This window comes from Hippoglossus hippoglossus, chromosome 14 (genome assembly GCF_009819705.1).
Source record: "Hippoglossus hippoglossus isolate fHipHip1 chromosome 14, fHipHip1.pri, whole genome shotgun sequence".
Taxonomy (NCBI): Eukaryota; Metazoa; Chordata; class Actinopteri; order Pleuronectiformes; family Pleuronectidae; genus Hippoglossus; species Hippoglossus hippoglossus.
The window spans coordinates 16,495,725-16,515,315 of NC_047164.1; the positions used below are offsets into that span (position 1 = coordinate 16,495,725).

Here is a 19,591-nt window from a genome sequence, read left to right on the forward strand (position 1 = left end):
TTCATCTTTTGTCCTTTATGAAAAAATACATTTTTAAAAAAGGGATTGGAGGAGAAAAAACTGTCTGTTGGTGTCTGTTGTAATGAATTAGCAGCACTAGATTCAGGCATTCCTGAATACATCCCCTCTTCTGTACATCTGGCCATTATAATGACTGGTGTGTGAATGAAAACATGTTTGCTGATAATCAGATGACTGTATTTTTAAAAAATAAAGGTTTTTTTCCCTCCATTCACTAACTCGCAGGGGGGCTGTTCCCTGCGCTGACGCTAGGAGCTGTCCGCGGTGCTGAAGTCTCGGCTGCTCTCTCTCCTCTCCATGTGCCGCCAGCTCTCACCGCCAGGAACCCGCTCCACTGAGCGGCCACATTACAAAGAGACCTCCGCATTTCACTTGATTGTCCTCGACTCCTTCCACTCCGCCTATCGTGGAGGAAGTGCGCCAGCAACCAGCGCGGCTCTCTTTCTCTTATACAGCCCGTACTATCCTCGCATTGCTTATTTTTGACCCCCCCACCCCCCGCTGTATTGTTTATTCTTTTTAAGCCCTGGAAGTATTTCTGTGTTTTTTTTTTCTAACACAAAGACGGCTGTACACGCGAGGAGCGACCTCGACTTTCGGGAGACATGTGTGGGAGACAAGACTGCCAATTCAAGACCCTACTCGCGGTTTTGGTTCTTGCTGCCGCCGCGGGCAAAACGCACGGGCAAGGTAGGAACTTGGGGTTTGCACGGAGGTACTTTGTGTGGGGGTTGTTCCTTCTTTCAAACTGTGCAAGGCGAAGCTACACAGCTAAGTGTTGGGGAATGACAGCAGCTTCACGACTCAGTGTTTGTGGCTGTATTAACAAAAAAAAAAAGAAATGCTTACAAATCGAAAGTCAACGTGATGGTGAAATCGTACAATATGCAAGGTGTAAAAGAGAAACCGCAATACTGTCTAAAAAAGCAAAAGTTAAATGCCACAAATAATTCCTCCATACACACACACATTATGAAATACCACTTTTTTTTGTCTCAGATATTAAATCAGAAGTACGCAGGAACTAAATGAAAATCGTTCGTCCATGTGGCTCCACACTGCACACAGAGTACATGGCTAATCAGAAGTTATAGATCCTCACATTTTGCCACTGGGTAAAATGTGTTTAACAGTCAGTTACATAATGGTCAGAACTTACAGCACCTCTTCAGAGCTGCCCCGAGTGCACGTACACACAGACACACTCACAAACACACGTTTGGACACAGATGCAGCTTGAAGAAAATCCTCGGGTAAAATAATACTAAGATATCCAAGCTACATAGTTTTTTTTTTAATCCATATTCAACCTAATGTGGTCAGATCCCCTGTGACATTCTTATTTATCTGCTGAAACCTGCAGAGTAAACACTCAGGGAGGATGACTTGTTTGGGCACCGAGGTCTGTGTGACAGACGGTGCTCGGTAATAAGACTCTAATCCTCGGGAATTGCTGAAGATTATTGACCAAGCTGTTTGACACAGTTGAGTGCTTGTGGGAAGCGGCCACGGATCCGTGCACAGTGGCCTTGTCCTAATTATTTCTCTATTGTGCATCTGCCCTCTCTTCATCATCACTATAACTACGCTTTCTTTTATGATTCGACTTGCCTGCAAAGTTTTACAATCAACGTACAGTTAATGAGAATGTACAGTAAATCTCCTTTCGTTAAGATAGAGGACATAGACATGAGTCACACCCGGAGGTAGTGCATGCAGATACAGTTTGTCCACTGTGCTGGACATAAGTAAGGACTTTTATATTTATATGTAGTAAATGCGAATATATATAAATAAGCAGCATTAAGTGTTAAATATATAGAAAAAATTATAATTTGCACGTTTGACAGTTTTTATTCACACACTTGATTTGACAACGAGTAACATACTTTATTATATCACATTTCCTTTTGCATGAGGTGGAATAAATGCCTCTGTACAACCTCTTTTGATGAAACCTTTTGTGAAAGCTTTCCGTTTTTGGATTGAAAATTTACACATTTATGAGAACCGAGTTATTTCTAAACAACACAGTAACTATGAAAATGACTTCATACTGCTGGGGCAGTGTCAGTCATTAGGCTACATCTCAGCTGCATCCAAAATCTGCCGGAAAAATTACCTCACACTATCAACATAAAATCTGCTGATTGAATTCCATGGTAAAAGAAAGGTGCTGCATTGCTTCAGCAGAGTTCCACAACCTTAAAGTGCAAATCCAATTATGTGTTGTATAACCTAACATCCGCAGGAGACATTTTACATTCTTAAAATGCTTAATTAACTTCTTTAAGTTAACACACACTCATGCAGCAGTGAACTATGAAGTAGTGCTTATGTAGTAGGAGATGTGTGATCTTTTATTTTTTAATTCTTATTTTTTTGCAAATATCCCAAGAAAAACACCTGCATGGTTCAGTCACAACTCAAAACTCTAGGGAGAGGAAAAAGTGCACCGTGCACTTTTTTCTTTTTCAGCAAAATCTAATTAAACAGGCCCCATTAGTGAATTCTCCGCTGATGCTTGGCCAGGAAATGTTCCTCTGTTTGTAATCCTCCAAGGTGGGACATTTAAAATTTTAATTCTGATGGTTTTGATGTGTTGCCATAATCAGTTTTAGATACATGAGTGAGAGTGAGGGACGTTTAGGTTTACAAGAGGTCTCACTTGTGGCACAGCCGGTGAATTTGCTTCAGTGTGCTACTTCTAACGTGGGAACACAAACACCCGTTGACTGCGTCTCACAGTCGTGAGCACAGGAACACAGACGTTTTGCAAAAACTTCGAGAACCGTGCCATTATTTCCCCATGTGCACCGAGCACAGCATTGTGCGAAAAAAGAAAAACATCCTTTTCAGTTAATCGTTTTTCATTATAATTACAGCTTCAGAGGGTCATCAAAGGTACAAGCAACTGATTGTTCCTTCAACCGTCGGGGTTTTTATTTTGCATTCATGTTGCGTTGTTCCTTACACTTGCTATTTGCAGTGCAAGATCAGACTGCTTTTGTTCCCGGGGTTTTTCACAATTGAGATTTAACAGCACATCGATTGTGACTCATAAAACACTCGTTTCTAAAAGCTGATTATGTATTTTCGTATGTGCCGCGCAACTGAAGTGTTCAGCGTCTGTGAAGATTTTTTTTTTTTTTAACAATACCAGTAGGCAGGATTGTTTTATTAAAATCTCACTCGCTGAATGCTCTGTAGATATTAACTGGAAAAACATTACAACATTGCCGTTGTAATTTTCTTCTTTGTTTTGTGAATTATTATTAGATTATATTGGCTTCTGAGTTTTCATGCCATTTCAGAGTCAGGGAAAAAGTGGATGGATTAAATATTTACTAAGGAAAAGAGTGTGCAAGAAATACAGTATTTAAGACTATAGGCACAAAGTACAAGTTTATGATGGATAATGTTGATATGCTAATGCATTGGTTGAGCCTTTGTTGCATTTTCCGTTCACATTGAAAAGAGGAGGTCATTTGGGGAGAGAGAGAGAGAGAGAGAGAGAGGGGAAGATCATTAAAAGTCGAAGGGCGGGGAGTCAAAACCTCCCCGCCCTTCGACTTTAACTGCAGAAAACAACAAGAGAAATAAAACGGACAACCCCTAAATCTGGCTTTTCATGAGGCACTTTTATTTTGTTTGTCCCTGACCCTGATGTTTTGTAGAAATGTCAAAGGCACCCAGTGGTTCTGAGTCTGCGCTTTCCTTATATCTACATTTCATCATCCTCAGAAATGGGTAAATAAAATACAACATATTAATTATATTTTAATACGAATGAAATCAGCATTCATTTCACTAAAACATTAATGTATTTGTTGTGAGGTATGCGTTGCATGATTAATAGAGATTCCCAGCGACTACGTTTCGAGGACGTGATTTTCCAAATTGTAACAAGTCATTAGCACCGTGTGAGAACGCCACAGGCATTTAATTATCTCACTGCAAATCTCTGAGGGACAGAGTGACAAAACTTTTTATGAACATTAACTTGCAGAGACAACCTAAAGGCAACAGCTTCAAGTCGTCACAAGTGCTATCAATCAAATTTATACTCTGCTTTAAGCATGCCATCAGTGGTAGCGGTTACTTTCACAGGACTCTGTCACATCCGATTCTATGTCAGAAATACCGGAGGAACTTATACTGTAGAAATCTTCAGACTCAGTCAGAGTGGGTGTACTGAAACTAGAGTACATTCATTTAAACATATATTCATCTTTGACAGCCATGACTCATTCATTCCCTACAAACCAACATCAATTTTCTAGATGTTTTCAAATTGTCTAATAAAAACATGACAGATACTTAACGGCTAATTGTGCGTCCATTTCTTGGCCGAGTGAGTGAAGCACTTGAAGTTTTACACAACTTAACGACATTCAGCCAGGCATATTATCTTTATGCCCAAACATTATCTTCTGGCAACAGTGCTGTATAATGATCTGGGAGTTTGGAAAGTTTATGAATCAAAAATAGCTTCAAGTCTCTGATTTGGATTTAGGACCAAACATGCAGAGTCAGAAGTAACACTTCCAAAAAGCCAGTTGTGTTTATTCACACAATTAAAGTCCGAGGGAGTTACGGGAGTGGCAGAAATTTGAGGAATCAAAATGAGCTGAACTGGAGGGATCAGGGTCAGGCAGGTGAGGAGGCCATGTCTCCAGAACCCCAGGGATTGAGACTGAACCAGGGAAGAACCAGAACAACAGAGTAGGTGGATCTGGAGCTCAGGGAAACTGGGATTAATCTTCAACAAAAAATGTTGGGAATCACAGTTTGTCATGGCACAAATACCACTATGGCAGATCCCACGATGAAAGTGTGTAGGGTTTGGGGCTGTGTCTGAAACCATCCACTACTTCACTATATAGTGACTTCTATGTAAAGGATTATATAGTGAGCTCACCAGCAAAAGTAAAAAATTATTCCAGACACTACTCGGTGCATTTGCTCTGCGCCGGTAATCACGTCATTGTCGCAAGATTGTGATAACAACAACGTTGGTTGGTGGAAAATCACACAGTCAATTTCATATGTTTATTTGACACTTAGGATGATATTTGTTAGGTAAAAAACATGTTGAATGACCATCGTTAAATAAGAAATAAACTTGTTTGTCTCAGTTTGTGCTGTGATGTGCTACTCTGCTCGTATTTACTTTTGTACGACAGGTCTGACTGTTCCCGCTGCCCTCTCTCCTGTCCGCCGCGACACAATGCATGATGGTATATCGGTTGTACACTATTTCTCAGGATGCATCGTGGGAAACTATGAGTGCACTATATAAAGTATAAAAAATGTCACTAAACACAAGGACAGCACCACAAAATGGCTTAGTCACTATGTAGTGGTTAGTGAGTGATTTCGGACACAGTCGGGGTCTTTATGCTGTGGAGAACAGGATGATGGGATGAATGCAAGCAGGTGAACTGACCAGGATGTGGGAAGGCTCCAGGGCTCCAGGGGCGGGGGAGAGATGTAAAACTGGTCACACACACACACGGAGAGGAGAGAAACAGACGGGAGACAACAGTGGCAAACTGCAGAATCCTGAAAGTTTGTTGTTTAACTTCAGAAGATTAATGATTTATTTGGACAAGACATCATAATGATATTTGACAAAAGATAACACAACATATTGCATTTTGGATTTTACCAAACAACCATTTAGCTTTCAGTTCACATGGAAACTTACTGTAGGTTTATGACCCTCAAAGGTGGAGTGAGCGATTCTAATCCACTTCATGTCAAAACCAGTGAATATGTCGTCATGGTTCTCTAACTGTCTGCCACAAGGGGGCGTTCATCCTTGTGCACGAGGCAAAGAGGGGAGATCAGAGAAAATGTAAATAGTAAAGATAGCAAAGACGTTGGAAAAGACTTCTCTGAGAGTTTAAAGACATGAAGACGGATGCAGAAGTTGTTTTTTGAGAGGCTAGATACATTAGTTTGTAATCGTAAGAACATCTTATAAACGTGAAACTTTGCGGCCTAGCTGGGTTAACAATGGGATGACTGCTTTGACTGTAGGTATTTGGCTTTTGCTGAAGTGGCAGTTGAGTGATTGAGTGAGTGATGTCATGTGCTGTTGAGGTTGTGGTGCGAGTGATGGCCTTACAGTTGAGATAAGAGATGTTGTGTGTGGGAAGACCTATTATATTGGCTGCAGTATGGGTTACATGTGTTATTTATTGCAGCAGTAGTAGTAGTAGTAGAACATGTTGAAGAAACATATAGAACAGTGAAGCAGGAAGAGTAGGATGCAACTTTAGAATGGCTTGGATGCAAATACCATACAAAATAGAATTGCACTTAGTAGAGCGCATACCTCCAACAGTCCTCTTGTACTTAAAACATGCTGCACCAAATTACACACACTCATAAATATCAGTTCCCTAAATATGATATAGATATATTTTCATCAAAACAGTGAAAAGGTTTTAAACTGTCTTTTCCTGCAATATAAAAAAAAATTAAAATCCTGGACCTCGACCAAAATGTAATGGCTTCACCCGTGACTCATGCAGCATCCTTTCACAAAGTTTGGTGAAAATCTGTGTAGTTGTTTTTGTGTTATCTTGCACAGAAAACAACAAAGGGTGAAAACTTCTTTAGCAGAGGTAATACACAACAAGCGCTCTCTAGTTTATACACTGTTGTGTTTTGGATGCTGCGTTTGCTGCCTTGGTAATTCACAGCCATGAATTTGGTGCCAAAGGAGTATTTGATTTGGTGTCGAGTTCAAATGTCAACAGAATCAGTCACTGCACCTTCAAACGACAAAGTCAAAACGAACTGGAATACACTTCACCATGAAGCATTGGTCTTGATTCAAGATTAATACGAGAAGAGGATCATATTGGAATCTGCTCCACTGAGAGTGTTAATGAACCCACTGAAAGGATGGAGTAACATTTCCTCGCCTTTGTATTGACACCTGTTTTTTACGACAGCGGAATGAAGCTCATTTCATGTTTTCGAACGAGCACTTTGCGTGTGCTCATCTAACTCAATTGTGAATCTCTCTGTTTGTCTCGCTATCATTAGAGGTCACAGCACCGGCTTTCTGTTTCCCAGAGCTGGAAGTGTTGCTCGTGAAATCTCCCGGGATCGTGGCGCGCTGGAAAAAAAAGCGGAACATCCTCTAATTCTAGGGGAGGTAACAGAAATCATTCAACACCTGTTTGTTAGATTGCCAGTGATTAACTCCATCAAGGGCTATTCAGCATCTGTGTGCTGTCATAATTAGTTTAACTTTCCCAAGGCCTGTCAATGGTAAATGAGAGTCATTATGCCAGAGTGGCCCTCTTCAAGGCTTGGCGCCTGCCTGCCTCAGCCCCGCTCTGTGCCTGTCTCGGTCTCTTTCACTGCCTCCTAGGTGGAGCTCACAGCTTGGCTGAATGCGACTCATTTTCAACTCTTCATGTGCAAATGCCTCTCTCGCTCCGTGAGACTGTTCTATGCATCCTAATTTGAGTCGTCGCCTCGTATATTTTTCACCGCTTTTCAAAAGTGCGGAGCTTTATTTGTCAGAGGGGAAAAAGTAGTATTTCTGCGAGGATCTTTTATGGATTTCATCACTGTTTTGCGCGGATGTCTTCACGAACAGCTGTTTTTTACTCTATTTAGGAAATAAATCTTTGTGTTCTCACTTAATCTGACTTGGTTTAGATCTAAATTTAAGTAAACTGTGAAGTGATTAGACTCATATTCCCGATATTCATTCTGTGTGGCAGCTTCATCTTTCAAAATCAGGCCATTCAGAGAGAAAATCTTTCTATTTGAATTCATTTAAATTTTCTAAGCAACGTAACAGCTTCGATCCATCAAGCAGATTAATACACACTGCTCAGAGTCACCAGTATGACGGATACAACTATAGCAAACACTAACACACACACTCAACACAACAACTAGCTGTTGCAATAATGTTCACCTTGAGATTCTGCTGCTGCTCTTTGAACAAAACACACGTGTGTGTATATACAGTACATGCGTATGTGCATGTGAATGTATGTATATATACATAACATGTATTTATATAAATGTATCATATTATTAGTAAGCGAGACCTATGTTCAATATCTGTTTCATTCTTAGTCTTTGTTTCCGTGCTATTGGAGGCCCAGCTAGGTAAGAATTTTATCATTCGGTTCGACGACAGTTTTTATTGTACATATAAAAATAAAGACCCTTGGATGTTGAATTTCAAGCCATTGGCTCAACTCATAAATCTGAAGTCTGTAGGTATAATTTCCTTGACTATTAAAGTTACACCAACACTGACATCACACTCACTATCACTACTGTAATTACTGTAATTAATACTCCCGCGTTCATGACAGTGCTGGATACTCTTTTGCCATTCTGCCATTTAGCAATTACGCTATTAAATCAGAACCATAATAATATGAGCTCCTGTTCAAGTGTCACTTTTTAATTCCTACACCTAGAGATATGTGTTAACACAGAGATGACAACAAGGGTGCAACTTGATATGCTATTGTACATTTGGTTTATATTCAATCGCAGGTAAATTTTTGTTTTGTTCTTACTATTAAAAATAGCACATGGTGAAGTACTACCTGTTTCAATAAAGCAGTCAAATGCCGAGAGGAGAGTGGTTTTTTTCTTGATTTCCCATTTCCCATCCTGTTTGTTTAATCAGTTTGACAGTCAGGATAGACCTGAAATGGGTTCTTCCGTTTAGATAACTGCGTGAGAGGTTCCTGTGTTTTGTCTCAACACAGCAATCTCTTCGGAGATTTAAAGTCACACGTTTACGATGAAATTGTCAACATACATCGTCGGCGGATGAGGGGAAATTTTCTCTGCTTGTGCCGCTCTCCATTTCAAAGCAGACGACTGTGGTCCGGCATCCAGCAGGGAGGGCAATGGACTCGGAAACTGGTCCTGGTTAGTCGGCGGCGGTGGCAATTTATTCCGAGTGAAGACTACCCCCTCCAGCAAAACCCTAAATGAAGCCATGCCTGCCACTTTTTCGAGGCTGCACGTCCCCGGCTTACTTTCCACCTGCTTTGCCTTTGGCCTCGCACCTTATCGATCGACCAGTCGCACACTGAAAAACAAAAAAAAGAAAACAGTTGGCATGGTTAGGCTCCCCCAGGCCGAGCATTCCTTCCTGCACCTTTCACGCTCTGCCTGGCTGTGAGCACACCTCCCTAATCAGCACTGGCGTGTTTTGGGGCTGCAGTTGGGATGGCGCTCTGAAACGATTAGGCCCGGCGACAGCTCTAGCTCTCTTCCCCCTCTTCTTCACGCCAGATCCCATCTAGAAAGCATTACATCTGTGCCAGTGGAAAGGCTTATGTTAGGTCAGAGCGTGCTGTGTGGAAAGAAGCAGGTAATAGGCTGTGTAATGTGTTGGGGGGGGTGGCAGTTTTTAGTATTCACAGTTAGTTCTGACCTCTGGCAGGCTGAGCCACCCCCACAGTAATTTCCTCTGAAAAGATGTAATTGAATTCATCAGGATGAGTAAACATATTATAAGTAGCAGAGAAAGATAACAATGTTGTGGATAGATCAAGGAAGGGGATAGTAGCTCCGCGAGTAATTGAAAATGGCCAAAGACAAACACGAGAGGAGAAAGTGTGAAAGACGCTGGGGGAAAGTTATTGCATTTGTAGTGTGTCTGCTTTTCACTCCTCTGTGTGCTCTCACGTGATGTCTTCATTTCTATTTCCAATGATGAATGGTTTTAAACAATACTTATTATAACATCACCAAAAACATTGCAGTGGAAATAGCATCACTGTCTTCAAGGCTACATCCTCACTTCTACTTTAGTGTAGTAGTGTACGCAGCTTTGAGGCTGCGTAGAAGTCTGGACGGGCAGAAAGTAAGATGATTGGAAACAATGATGTAGACACGTACAACCACTTCCTGATTGGGGTGTTTTTGGTCATGAGGTAGCCATTGCTGATTCGGCAGGATCCTGTCACATGACTCCCTTCCATAGGAACACAACAAGCATGAGCCTTGGCTGCCCGTGCAGAATGCAGCATGGCCTACATGTCATTTGGCGGACCCTTTTATCCAAAACGACGTACAATTAGTGCATTCAGCATCTATGAGGGGCCATGTAGGGGTTCAGTATCTTGCCCAAGGACACTTCGGCATGCAAATGGGAAAGACTGAAGATCGAACCGCCGACCTTCTGGTTGGAGGACGACCACTCAACCCCTCTGACACAGCCGCCCCAAGTGTTGCTGACCCTGTTGTCTCTGCTAACGCTCTTGTGCAGTTAAATTCTGCATTTTACAATGATACAACTGTTTACATACAAAGGAGACAAGCTATTATTTGAGCAATTGATAATTCCCGCGTGTCCAGCGGGTTTGCGCATGCCTTCCTGTTCACACCGGCACACGCATCCCCAGTGTTAGTGAGCGGTCACGTGATATGCATTTTAGGGTGTGTTAATATGGAATCAAACCGATGGAATCGAGTTTCTGCTGCCTTCGAATGAAAACGTAATATGAATGTAGCCACAGTCACTGGCTAAAATGAATCAGAGCATCACATCCATTCCTGAGCATTTTTCACAGCTCATGTCTTCAGTCCAGACAATACAGACGCAGAGAGGAGGGCTGCCATGTGACAACGGGCCTCTGTAGTGAGACACGTCGAGGCAATGTCCCAGAGGACCTTGTCTATAATTTTCAGGTTCTAACATCGACCGCCATCTTCAAAATATCGAACATTGTCAGTCCAAGCGACTGCCGGGGTGGTCGGGCAATTGTCTGTCAGTTACAAGGCAGACCCTCCGTCCCCGCTTCCCTCTTGCATGTGGAGCCAGCTCATTGTGGCCGTTCTCATCTGTCAGAGCAGTGTGATACTTGCCCATAAGAATGGACTACTTAGCAGGGCTCTGTGAGACCACGCCATTGATTGCCGGACTGTAGCTCTTAGCGGTGAAAGCTGGGCTGTGCATTCCTGACATTTAGATCGCGTCTGACAAAAGAAGTGATGTGGCTTCCTATCGATGGAGGAAAAGCTTTGTGAAGCCGACAATACCGTTCACTGCTAAATAACGTGACTATAACGCTTAATATCTGGTTGTGTTTCCTATTCTTTACATATCAGTTTGTACAAAACACAAAGGCTGACAAACTGAAATACCTTAACATGCTTGATGGATGAATTTCCATTTCATGTCTGACTAATGAAACCTTCTGAATTTTGTGACGCCCCTCCCCCAACTCAGTATAGGTTATTTTCTCCCTTTAGTGAAATATCTGTGTCCAGAGGAATAAATTTGCCAATCCAAAAGTCTCCTCTTCCAGTGGAAAGTTGTGGTTTCGAGTGACAGCTTTAAGATCGATTACCATTAAACTTGGAACAGACATCATTAACCTTATCCCCAGCCTTTAAAATCACCAGGTCAGCATTTGTCCAACAATTCGTTTTTTCGAGCAAATATCTGCAAAAGAAGGACATTCCCCTCAGCCTCGGCTTGTGATTGAACTAATTAGCTCTGCCAAGGACGTGTTCCTCTACTTCTACTACCCTACTTGTTTATTAGTGAGCAGGATTCTGCAAAAAACACTAAAAACTCAATTTTGGGGAAGGGCAAAGGAATGACGATTGGGATCAGGGGGCAGATGGAGGATTTTTTTTTTTTTTTTTAATCGACATTGCGAGGACATTTTCATTGATTTCTCAAAGAGTAATTCATGCATCTTGATGGAAAAAAAACTCTGATAAAAACTATGTTAAGGGATCTGATAATTATGTGTGAAAATGAATGCAAATCGAAATTAAAAAAACAGATCTCGTAAATTTAAGTGTGGTTTCATATGGCCACTGTTGGGCCTCAGCGGAGGAATGATCTCCCTAAAGCTACTGGGTGCCATTGTAGTTACCAAATATTTACACGCTAACCCCCTAAACCAAGATGCTGCCCATCATTGTGTCAGCGTTTCCTTTTGTGAGAATGTTTCCATGCTGATGTTAGCATTTGGATGCAAAACATCACTGTGTTTAAGTAAGAGCCACTAACATCTGCTCATGGAGACTCTTGTCATAATCTCTGTGTGCTCATCTCTGGAGTAACCCATCAATATGATTGTCCTTGAAGGACATAGCTGAGAGTGAAGAGGCCTGCTACCAAATGTGTTTTTTCTTGAGTCATCCAACCTGCCATAAAGCAGAGACACTGAGCGATTGACCGGGAGGATCTTTCATTTTTCATTTATTTCGCTTCGTTGTCTGAGCAGCGCTGTCGTTTAGTTGAAGATCCTTAATTGTGTTCTAAATAATAGGAATACCTCGGATGTCCTGGCATGAGAGAATGAGTTCATGAGTTCAACACATCCTACTTTTGGTTTAGGTTTTAAATTTGTGAACTGATGCATTCGCCCAGGGGGAGAATCACTGGCCGACGGTAAAATGTTCATCTCTTCCATTAAACTGCTTATGGTTTTGCTCTTTATCCATCATTTTATACGTGAGACCGTTACATTTGCCTCGGAAATGTGTGTGCATATTGTTAAACTTTTCCTCTTGGTTGCCTTCTTGTTGTTCTGGGGCTGATGTGCTGAAGCCTGTAGGCCCATGTGGCCACAGAGCATGATGTATTTAAATTAATTGGTTATTACTGAAGCATTGCACTCCGCTGATATCTGTAATTACTCCTCTTTCTTCCTTTAACTGAATAAAGGGTTTTTTGACATGACATTAGTGAAAGGTCAACCACAGGAAAATAAACTGAACTCATTTTACATTTCATGCTGTTGTATTAGAGTTACATCTATAGACTATGTAGTTCTTTTTCTTATTCTAGTGTGAATATGCCATAACCATTACATAATATTTTTGAAATCCTTATCAAACGCCTCATTTAACCTGGAGATTTGAAACGTGGCTCGGCAGCTTCGTGGGAGGAGCACATATTCACTGTGTGAAGCCTGGCTCTGTGTACTTTGTGGGATTATGTGTGAATTATAAAGGCAAACAGAGAAAAGGAATTCTGACAGCAGAGGATGAGCTCTGCCGAGCTTTCGGACAAGGCCTTTGACACAGTTTGTCTGTGGCAAACTGAGAGGCTCAGGAGGCCAAATGACTTTCTTTGTAATGCCATTTGTAGCACTAACTCCTGTGATTCTCTCATGTATAAAACATTGAAATGTGAACACCGCTGGAATGAAAGGGAGTCGACCATCAATGTCAAATTTGCAAATTTACTGTCCTCCAAATACTGTAATTTAAATCCATTAAGGCCAAAATAAGTAATAAAAGAGTTTCATTTCACAAGCAACACATGAAGAGACAATCACCGGTTCGAGAAGACATTCCAAAGAAGTTTCATTATAGTAAGAAGTTGTTTAAGGTAGTTATTGCAACATGCGTGGTAAAACAGTATCATCAATCCAACAACCGTTGTAGAAACACACGTAGGTGTCTTACCAGGAATAGTGATCTAGTCTGACCATTGTCATAAGCAGATTATTACGTCCATTTACTAATCCTGTCTTGATTTCTCAGCTCAGCAGGGCTTTAATCCTCAGATCATAGTGTTCACCACTCTGTTCTACTGTTGTAGCATGAAGTGGGTTTTTTTTTTTTTTAAATCCACAGTGAATCTGATGTCCGTCAATGAGCAGGTCTGGATACACAACATGGTGAAATGATTTTGTTACATTGGTCATGATTCAGTATGAATGGTGTCAGTCAATGGGGGATATGGTGACTCAGCTGCTTTGGGAAATAACAAATTCATTTGGAACTACCCACATTTATTTTGGCTATGTTGGAGCTGGCACTCTCTTGTTTTCGGGTTAGCCTTGGGTTGGTGTCTTTAGTGAAGCAGGGAAAGCACATTTCTCAATCTAGGCCTGTGACAGACTGGTGATCTGTCCGGGAGGTACACCTGCTCTCACCCAGTGTCAATGAAGACTGGCTCCAGCCTTCAGAGGATAGAGATAATGGATGGACGGATGTTTAAATCTATCCCAGCATTAGCGTAGAATCTACAAAGGGGAAAACCAACCAGATCCCAGCAGCTGTGACACAACAACATCCATGTGACCTGCCATGCTTTTTTAGAAATGCACAACTTCAAAGAATGTATGGTTGTCTCTCCATTTCATCTCTCATCAACAATGGACAATACTTAAATTGCACAACAATCTCTTGCCCTGAGTACCTGCCCTCTTAATAATATATATATATTTTTTTTTTTTTCGCTATCATGAACACATCTCTGTTGTCCTTTAGAGGAGGATGTTCTGCAGGAACAACACAAAATCCAGATGTTTTTCAGAACGCAGTATTGAAAAAGGAGAGAGAGTATTCCGTGAAAGATCATCCGGGAGTGTCCATGCTGCTACCAAACACTCATACGCTCCTTGAGTTCTTTTTCTCCATTTCTGTTGCCGCATTGTGCATGAAATGTTCTGCTACAGCCAGATTTTTCTTTTTTCACCAGGACAAAAGGAATAAATCTGAATTCAAGGACAGCTGTTGAAATAATGACTTGGTTAGACCCTCCAGAATATAGTGCGGGTCTCTTATTATATCTGCACACTGGGAGAATATGATTTCTTTGGCACTGGTGTGTTAATCATTCTGAATTCAGAGACAGCCGGAAGAAGATGTAGCGTAAAAAAGTGGTAGATTTCATTGAGGAGCATAGCACCTTCAGCAGTGTGAGGGTTTATCGTGTGTTTTCACGGGAAAGAATCGTGCCTCGGCTCAACCACGGTTGCAGGTTAGAAACACTTTGAGAAGGAGGGTGCAAAAGTGAGGGCAGTTATAGAGAAGAGGGCAGAAATGAAGACAAAGTCGTGGGGAATCGTGTCCCCTTAAATCCTTTTAGAGGAATAACATTAGATACACTATTTTGTCCATGCTTTTCACCCCAAAGTGACTTAACAAAACCAGGAGAGCATACAGAACCCCACACTGCTCAAAATGTTTATATTCATGAGTGTTTTCATTCCCAGCATCCAGACAAGTGTCATGTTATTTCATGCCTAGGTGTACACAATAAGGAGCGCCGTTGGCAAATGGCCTGTCAATGTCAGTGACCATTTCCGCTTGAAGGTGACACGCTTGTGTTTATCTGAACTTATTATGTGTCCCCGTCACGGCGCTTTTCTTCTGGCCCGGTAAACAAATCCAGACAAGGTTTTAGCAAAGCTGTGAAAAATCTCATCAGAAAAGTGCACCACTTGGCTCCAGTGCAATTACCTTCTGTAAATGAAGCTCAGTCTATCCGCCGTGGCGCTCGCCCTCTGTGCAGGCGCTTTCGCACATACACCGTGTCAACAAAGCGGCGCGGGGCCCTGCCGTTCAGAAGGTGCCAGGCTGTTTACCTTTGTTGCTGTGTGGATTGATGAGGTGGCTGAGGCAGAGGCGGGGGCATGATGAGAATAGTTGGGAGTACTACTGTGGGAAGAGGTGTTTCCCCCTCAGAGGCGGCTAACTGAGTTTGACAAAGCTGTTTCCGCTGAGAGGCTGCAGGGACGCGGCTCTGGCCCGGCTCCAGGAGCCCGGGTCTCTGCATGTGGACGCACATTTGATGTGTAGTGATGAAAGGTAATGCAGAGACAGGAGGGAGGAGACAGCTCCCAGGGAGTTTGAAGAGTTTGAATAGTGTGAGTGAGAAAATACAAAAATGAGATAATGCATGGTCTAAAGTCCAGGGCAGATCCATATCTGAGATATTTGCTAGAGCTAACATTTTGTCTAAGCCAGATTTAATCAAGGTATTGAGGGATTTCATTTATAAAAAAAACATCAGGAAAAAAACATGGTAATTTATTGATCTTCCACAATTTAACCTTTTAAATCTGAGCCAAGAGAAGACTACACAAGTTCAATTAATAATTAAAGAAGTTTGCTTCATTCCTCACAGCCCTTCCTGTTTTTACTTAGTTATTCGGATTCCTACCTCTGTCCTCCGGCTCTAACGCATTCTGTTTGAATGTGTCTTTCTCTCTTTAGATTGAATAATTCTGCATTCGGTACTTCAGAATTTCCTATTCGTGTGGCATATAGCCAACTCTATGGCTTTTATAGGGGACAAAGCACCATGTGATTTTTTGCACGGCTCCAACTGCCAAGGAAATTGGATTAAACGTCAGCTGTGATTTTGGAGTCATTTCATTCTGCAGCCTCTCCTCTTATTGTCTGCATGTGCACTCCCCGTCTCCGCATCCCTTGCCGTTTGCGAGGGTGCTCTCTGTTCGAGTTGAAAAGGTTAAAAAAACTGCAAAGTTGACGATGGACTTTGGATTTTTTTCTTTCTTATTTACTGCGCTCAACTGTAAATGAAATCAGGGATAAGGGGAAAGGTCTCAAGCCAACTGGATTTGTCCCCCTACAAGCCAATGGGATTTAGAAGCTCACATTTCATTTCACAGCACAATCCAGTCTGTCCAAACTGATTACGAAGGCAAATATGAGGACGCCATCTGAAGGCACGAGTTCAAAGAGATTCTATAAGTTTACAAATCTCTTTCTTTTTTTTGATCCACTCGTTTAACTTTCTGTGCCTCTGCTTGCAAAAGGGATGGATCTGCAGGGATTACGTTGCAAACTGATTGTTTCGGCGTATGTGTGGCTGGAAAAACAAATCTTTGCAACAACTAGAAATGAACTCAGTCGAGCGCATACACCTTCGCCAAGGACCGGCAGTCCCTGTAAATTCAATCAAGCCCTTATAGCTAAGCCAACAAAAAACAATGCTGATCACAAAATCATAAACTGCATAGAGGGATGATGGGTAAAAAGACAAACCAAACAAAAATGAGAGCATACCGCTTCCAAGGCAGACACCTTAAACTCAATCAAGCTGCACCAAGTTACTCACAGGCATCGGTCCCCCGTAAGTATGCTTCATTTTTTTCATCAAGGTCCATGGATTTTTTTTCTCGAGAAGAAGTTTCATGGAAATTTGTTCCAAGTTGCAAGATATTAAAGTCCTATTGTGTCTTATTAAAAGTAAAGTTTGAACATAGTTACATGTTGTTACGAACCAAACATCTGACACAGTTTCTTCACGTGTTTTTCACTTTTCCCGTCATATTCAACACCAAGATGTTTTTTATTAAACTGAATGAAGGCTCAGTACCTAAAAGAGCTGAGGCTTATTGATTAATTGGTGAGAGCATCCTTTTCGAGCAACATTTTCTTCATTCGGTCTTTTTGTGATATTTTTTGTGGGGGTATAAGAAAAAAGACGAGACATGTCAGAGAACAACAACAACAACAACAGGATGCACTCGTGGAGATGCCGAGCAGCTAAGACTGCACTTAAAAGTGCAAAACTGAAAAACAAAACTTGAATGTAGCTAAGAAAAACTTTGAAAGGTGAGGTGTACTTTCTCAAGAAAAAACATTATGAACAAAACACTCCACCGCTTCTTGGTTACGGTGGTTTGGGGCCTTTTAAACCAAGAATTATTGACCAGGAGACTCGCTGGCAGAAATCGCAGGGAGGTGTCATATTCACGCTTTTCATCGACTCATGGATAGATCCTCCGAGTAGAAGTGTTTTAATAGATCCCCGGGGAAAGAAATATCTTGTTGTTTCCATGGTAATACAAGGGAGGATAGTTGACTTGCAGAGACGGAGCACACCAAGAAACTTTACTTGATACAAGGTGAATTTCAGACAACGGTAAAAAGCACTAAAGCCCCAATCCTTCAATTTAGACATGTCATCAAGAGTGAAAATAGAGTGGGACAATAAAAATTAATCATCGAGCACAAAAAGAAGTCTGTAATGATTCTCGAGGGGATGCAAGAGAAAAGGGTCAATACAACTCACACACACACACACACACACACACACACACACACACACACACACACACACACACACACACACACACACACTGTACAAACTCACAGTGTTCCGCCATTAAGCAAATGGATGTGGAAAGGCACTTCAGTGTGTTTGCTCTTTGTCTCGGGCCGTCTGAGGATTTGGTGAGTTTGAAGACAAACCACCCCTTGATCTGAAAGCTCAGAATCACGGAGGAGATAGATCAAAGCGTGTGCCTTCGCTCTAAGTCTCTTCCGTTTGTGTCGGGAAGATTGAGCGAAGGAAGGGGAGATAAAGAAGGAGAGGAGAGTGCAAAGTTTGCGCGGGTGTGTGTGTGTGTGTGTGTGTGCCGGTGCACTCGGTGTGTCTAATTAGGGTTGTTTTTTTCCCCGGTAAATACGGCAAAGGGGTGGAAGATGGCTTTGGCTGGGAAGGGCGCGGAGGAAAATCCGTCTTTCTGGGCGCTTCGCATCCGCTTTGTCACACGAGCACCGGGGCCCCCTCAGACACCTTGAGACAAAATGGGCCTGATAAATGATGTATACAAGTGAGGACTTGAAAATGTTACAGCTCCTTTTTTAAATCATCTGAGATTCCAATGCCGTGGTTCTGTTCCTTGCTCATATTAGCGTGTAGGCAACAAACAGTGACTTTAAAGTTTAAGAGCTTAGATTGGAGGGTTCTCCTAGCTCAGCTAAACCAATTAGAAAATTGCAACAAATTTTCACAAGGCCCCCCCCCCCCCCCCCCAAAAAAATTGTCGGCTCGGATTGTGATTTCATTCAATAAAGCATTCGGGCCCCTCGCAGGTCCTCGGCTATACCCTGTGTTCAGTTAATGATTACGCAGAAAGCTGTCCTTCTGGCCTTTATTTGAAATACTTCCTGTGAGAGAAGCGCCTTAAATTAATTATGTTTGCCTAATGAATAATTAAGCCATGGGAAAGATAATTTGGTGTTACGCAGCGAGCCAGGCCATTGTGCATGTCAAGGAACTGGTGCTCTGCGTGCCTGGCTGATTTCACATTGGGAGTGTGAAATGAGAATTAGCAAACAATTTGCCTCCCGTTCCATCCTTCACCATGACTAAAACATCAGCGCTGATTATGTCTTGACAAGTGTCAATACTGAACGCCTATTTGTTAATGGTGCCAGGGACGGGTTGTTTGTGAGGTGTCCGGTATTGGATCATATAAATGCAGCAGCTTGTCAGGATATACTGCAACAGAGGTTGAAGTGCAGCTCTTATGACGGGAGACGTAAACAAACGTTAATAGCTTCTTCTCTGCGGAGGTGAGACGCGCAGGGCATGAGATTAAGCCACGAGAGAAGGCATTTAATTATCCAGGTCTTGCAAGTTGTCACGGTGGAGAAATACATGGGAGACACCGGTGCAGGACTTTGAAAGGAAATCGCGCAATCCAGCGATAAGGTTTGTTGTGAAGTCGTCTCTCCAGACCAAGGGTGCTGCGACATCAAACAATCCCATTTAGGTATTTATATAAATATGTTACACCTTCATTGGAGAAAATAACTTTTTTTTTTCCTCCTTAATCCACTTGAAGGCCTCTTCATTCCTTCACAATCATTTGACTCTGCCTTTCTTTAGCAAAATGCAAACCTCGGATTCCTGCAAGAATACTATCTCGAGCTTTTATAATGCATTTTTTCTTCTCAAACTGCTTTGCCTTTTCAGGTGATGTGTCGGATCAAAATAATACTTAGGGATGCTTGTTGTTGCGCACTAATATGCACAGATACA

General features: G+C 41.9%; 1 protein-coding gene across 3 annotated transcripts in view; it reads left to right on the forward strand.

Moving 5' to 3' along the window:
- Positions 1–268: 268 nt before the first annotated feature.
- The window catches only part of LOC117774480 (seizure protein 6 homolog), an 85,977-nt gene continuing 66,654 nt past the window's right edge, over positions 269–19,591 (forward strand). For 2 of the 3 annotated variants that reach the window (XR_004616089.1, XM_034606945.1), the window contains exon 1: positions 270–711. Coding sequence is in view for 2 of the 3 variants with exons in the window: in XM_034606945.1 (XP_034462836.1) it covers positions 627–711 (85 nt within the window). In the remaining variant the exon portion in view is untranslated. Of the gene's footprint in view, positions 712–19,591 lie in introns of all 3 variants that reach the window. The other variant, XM_034606944.1, reaches the window with a different exon arrangement.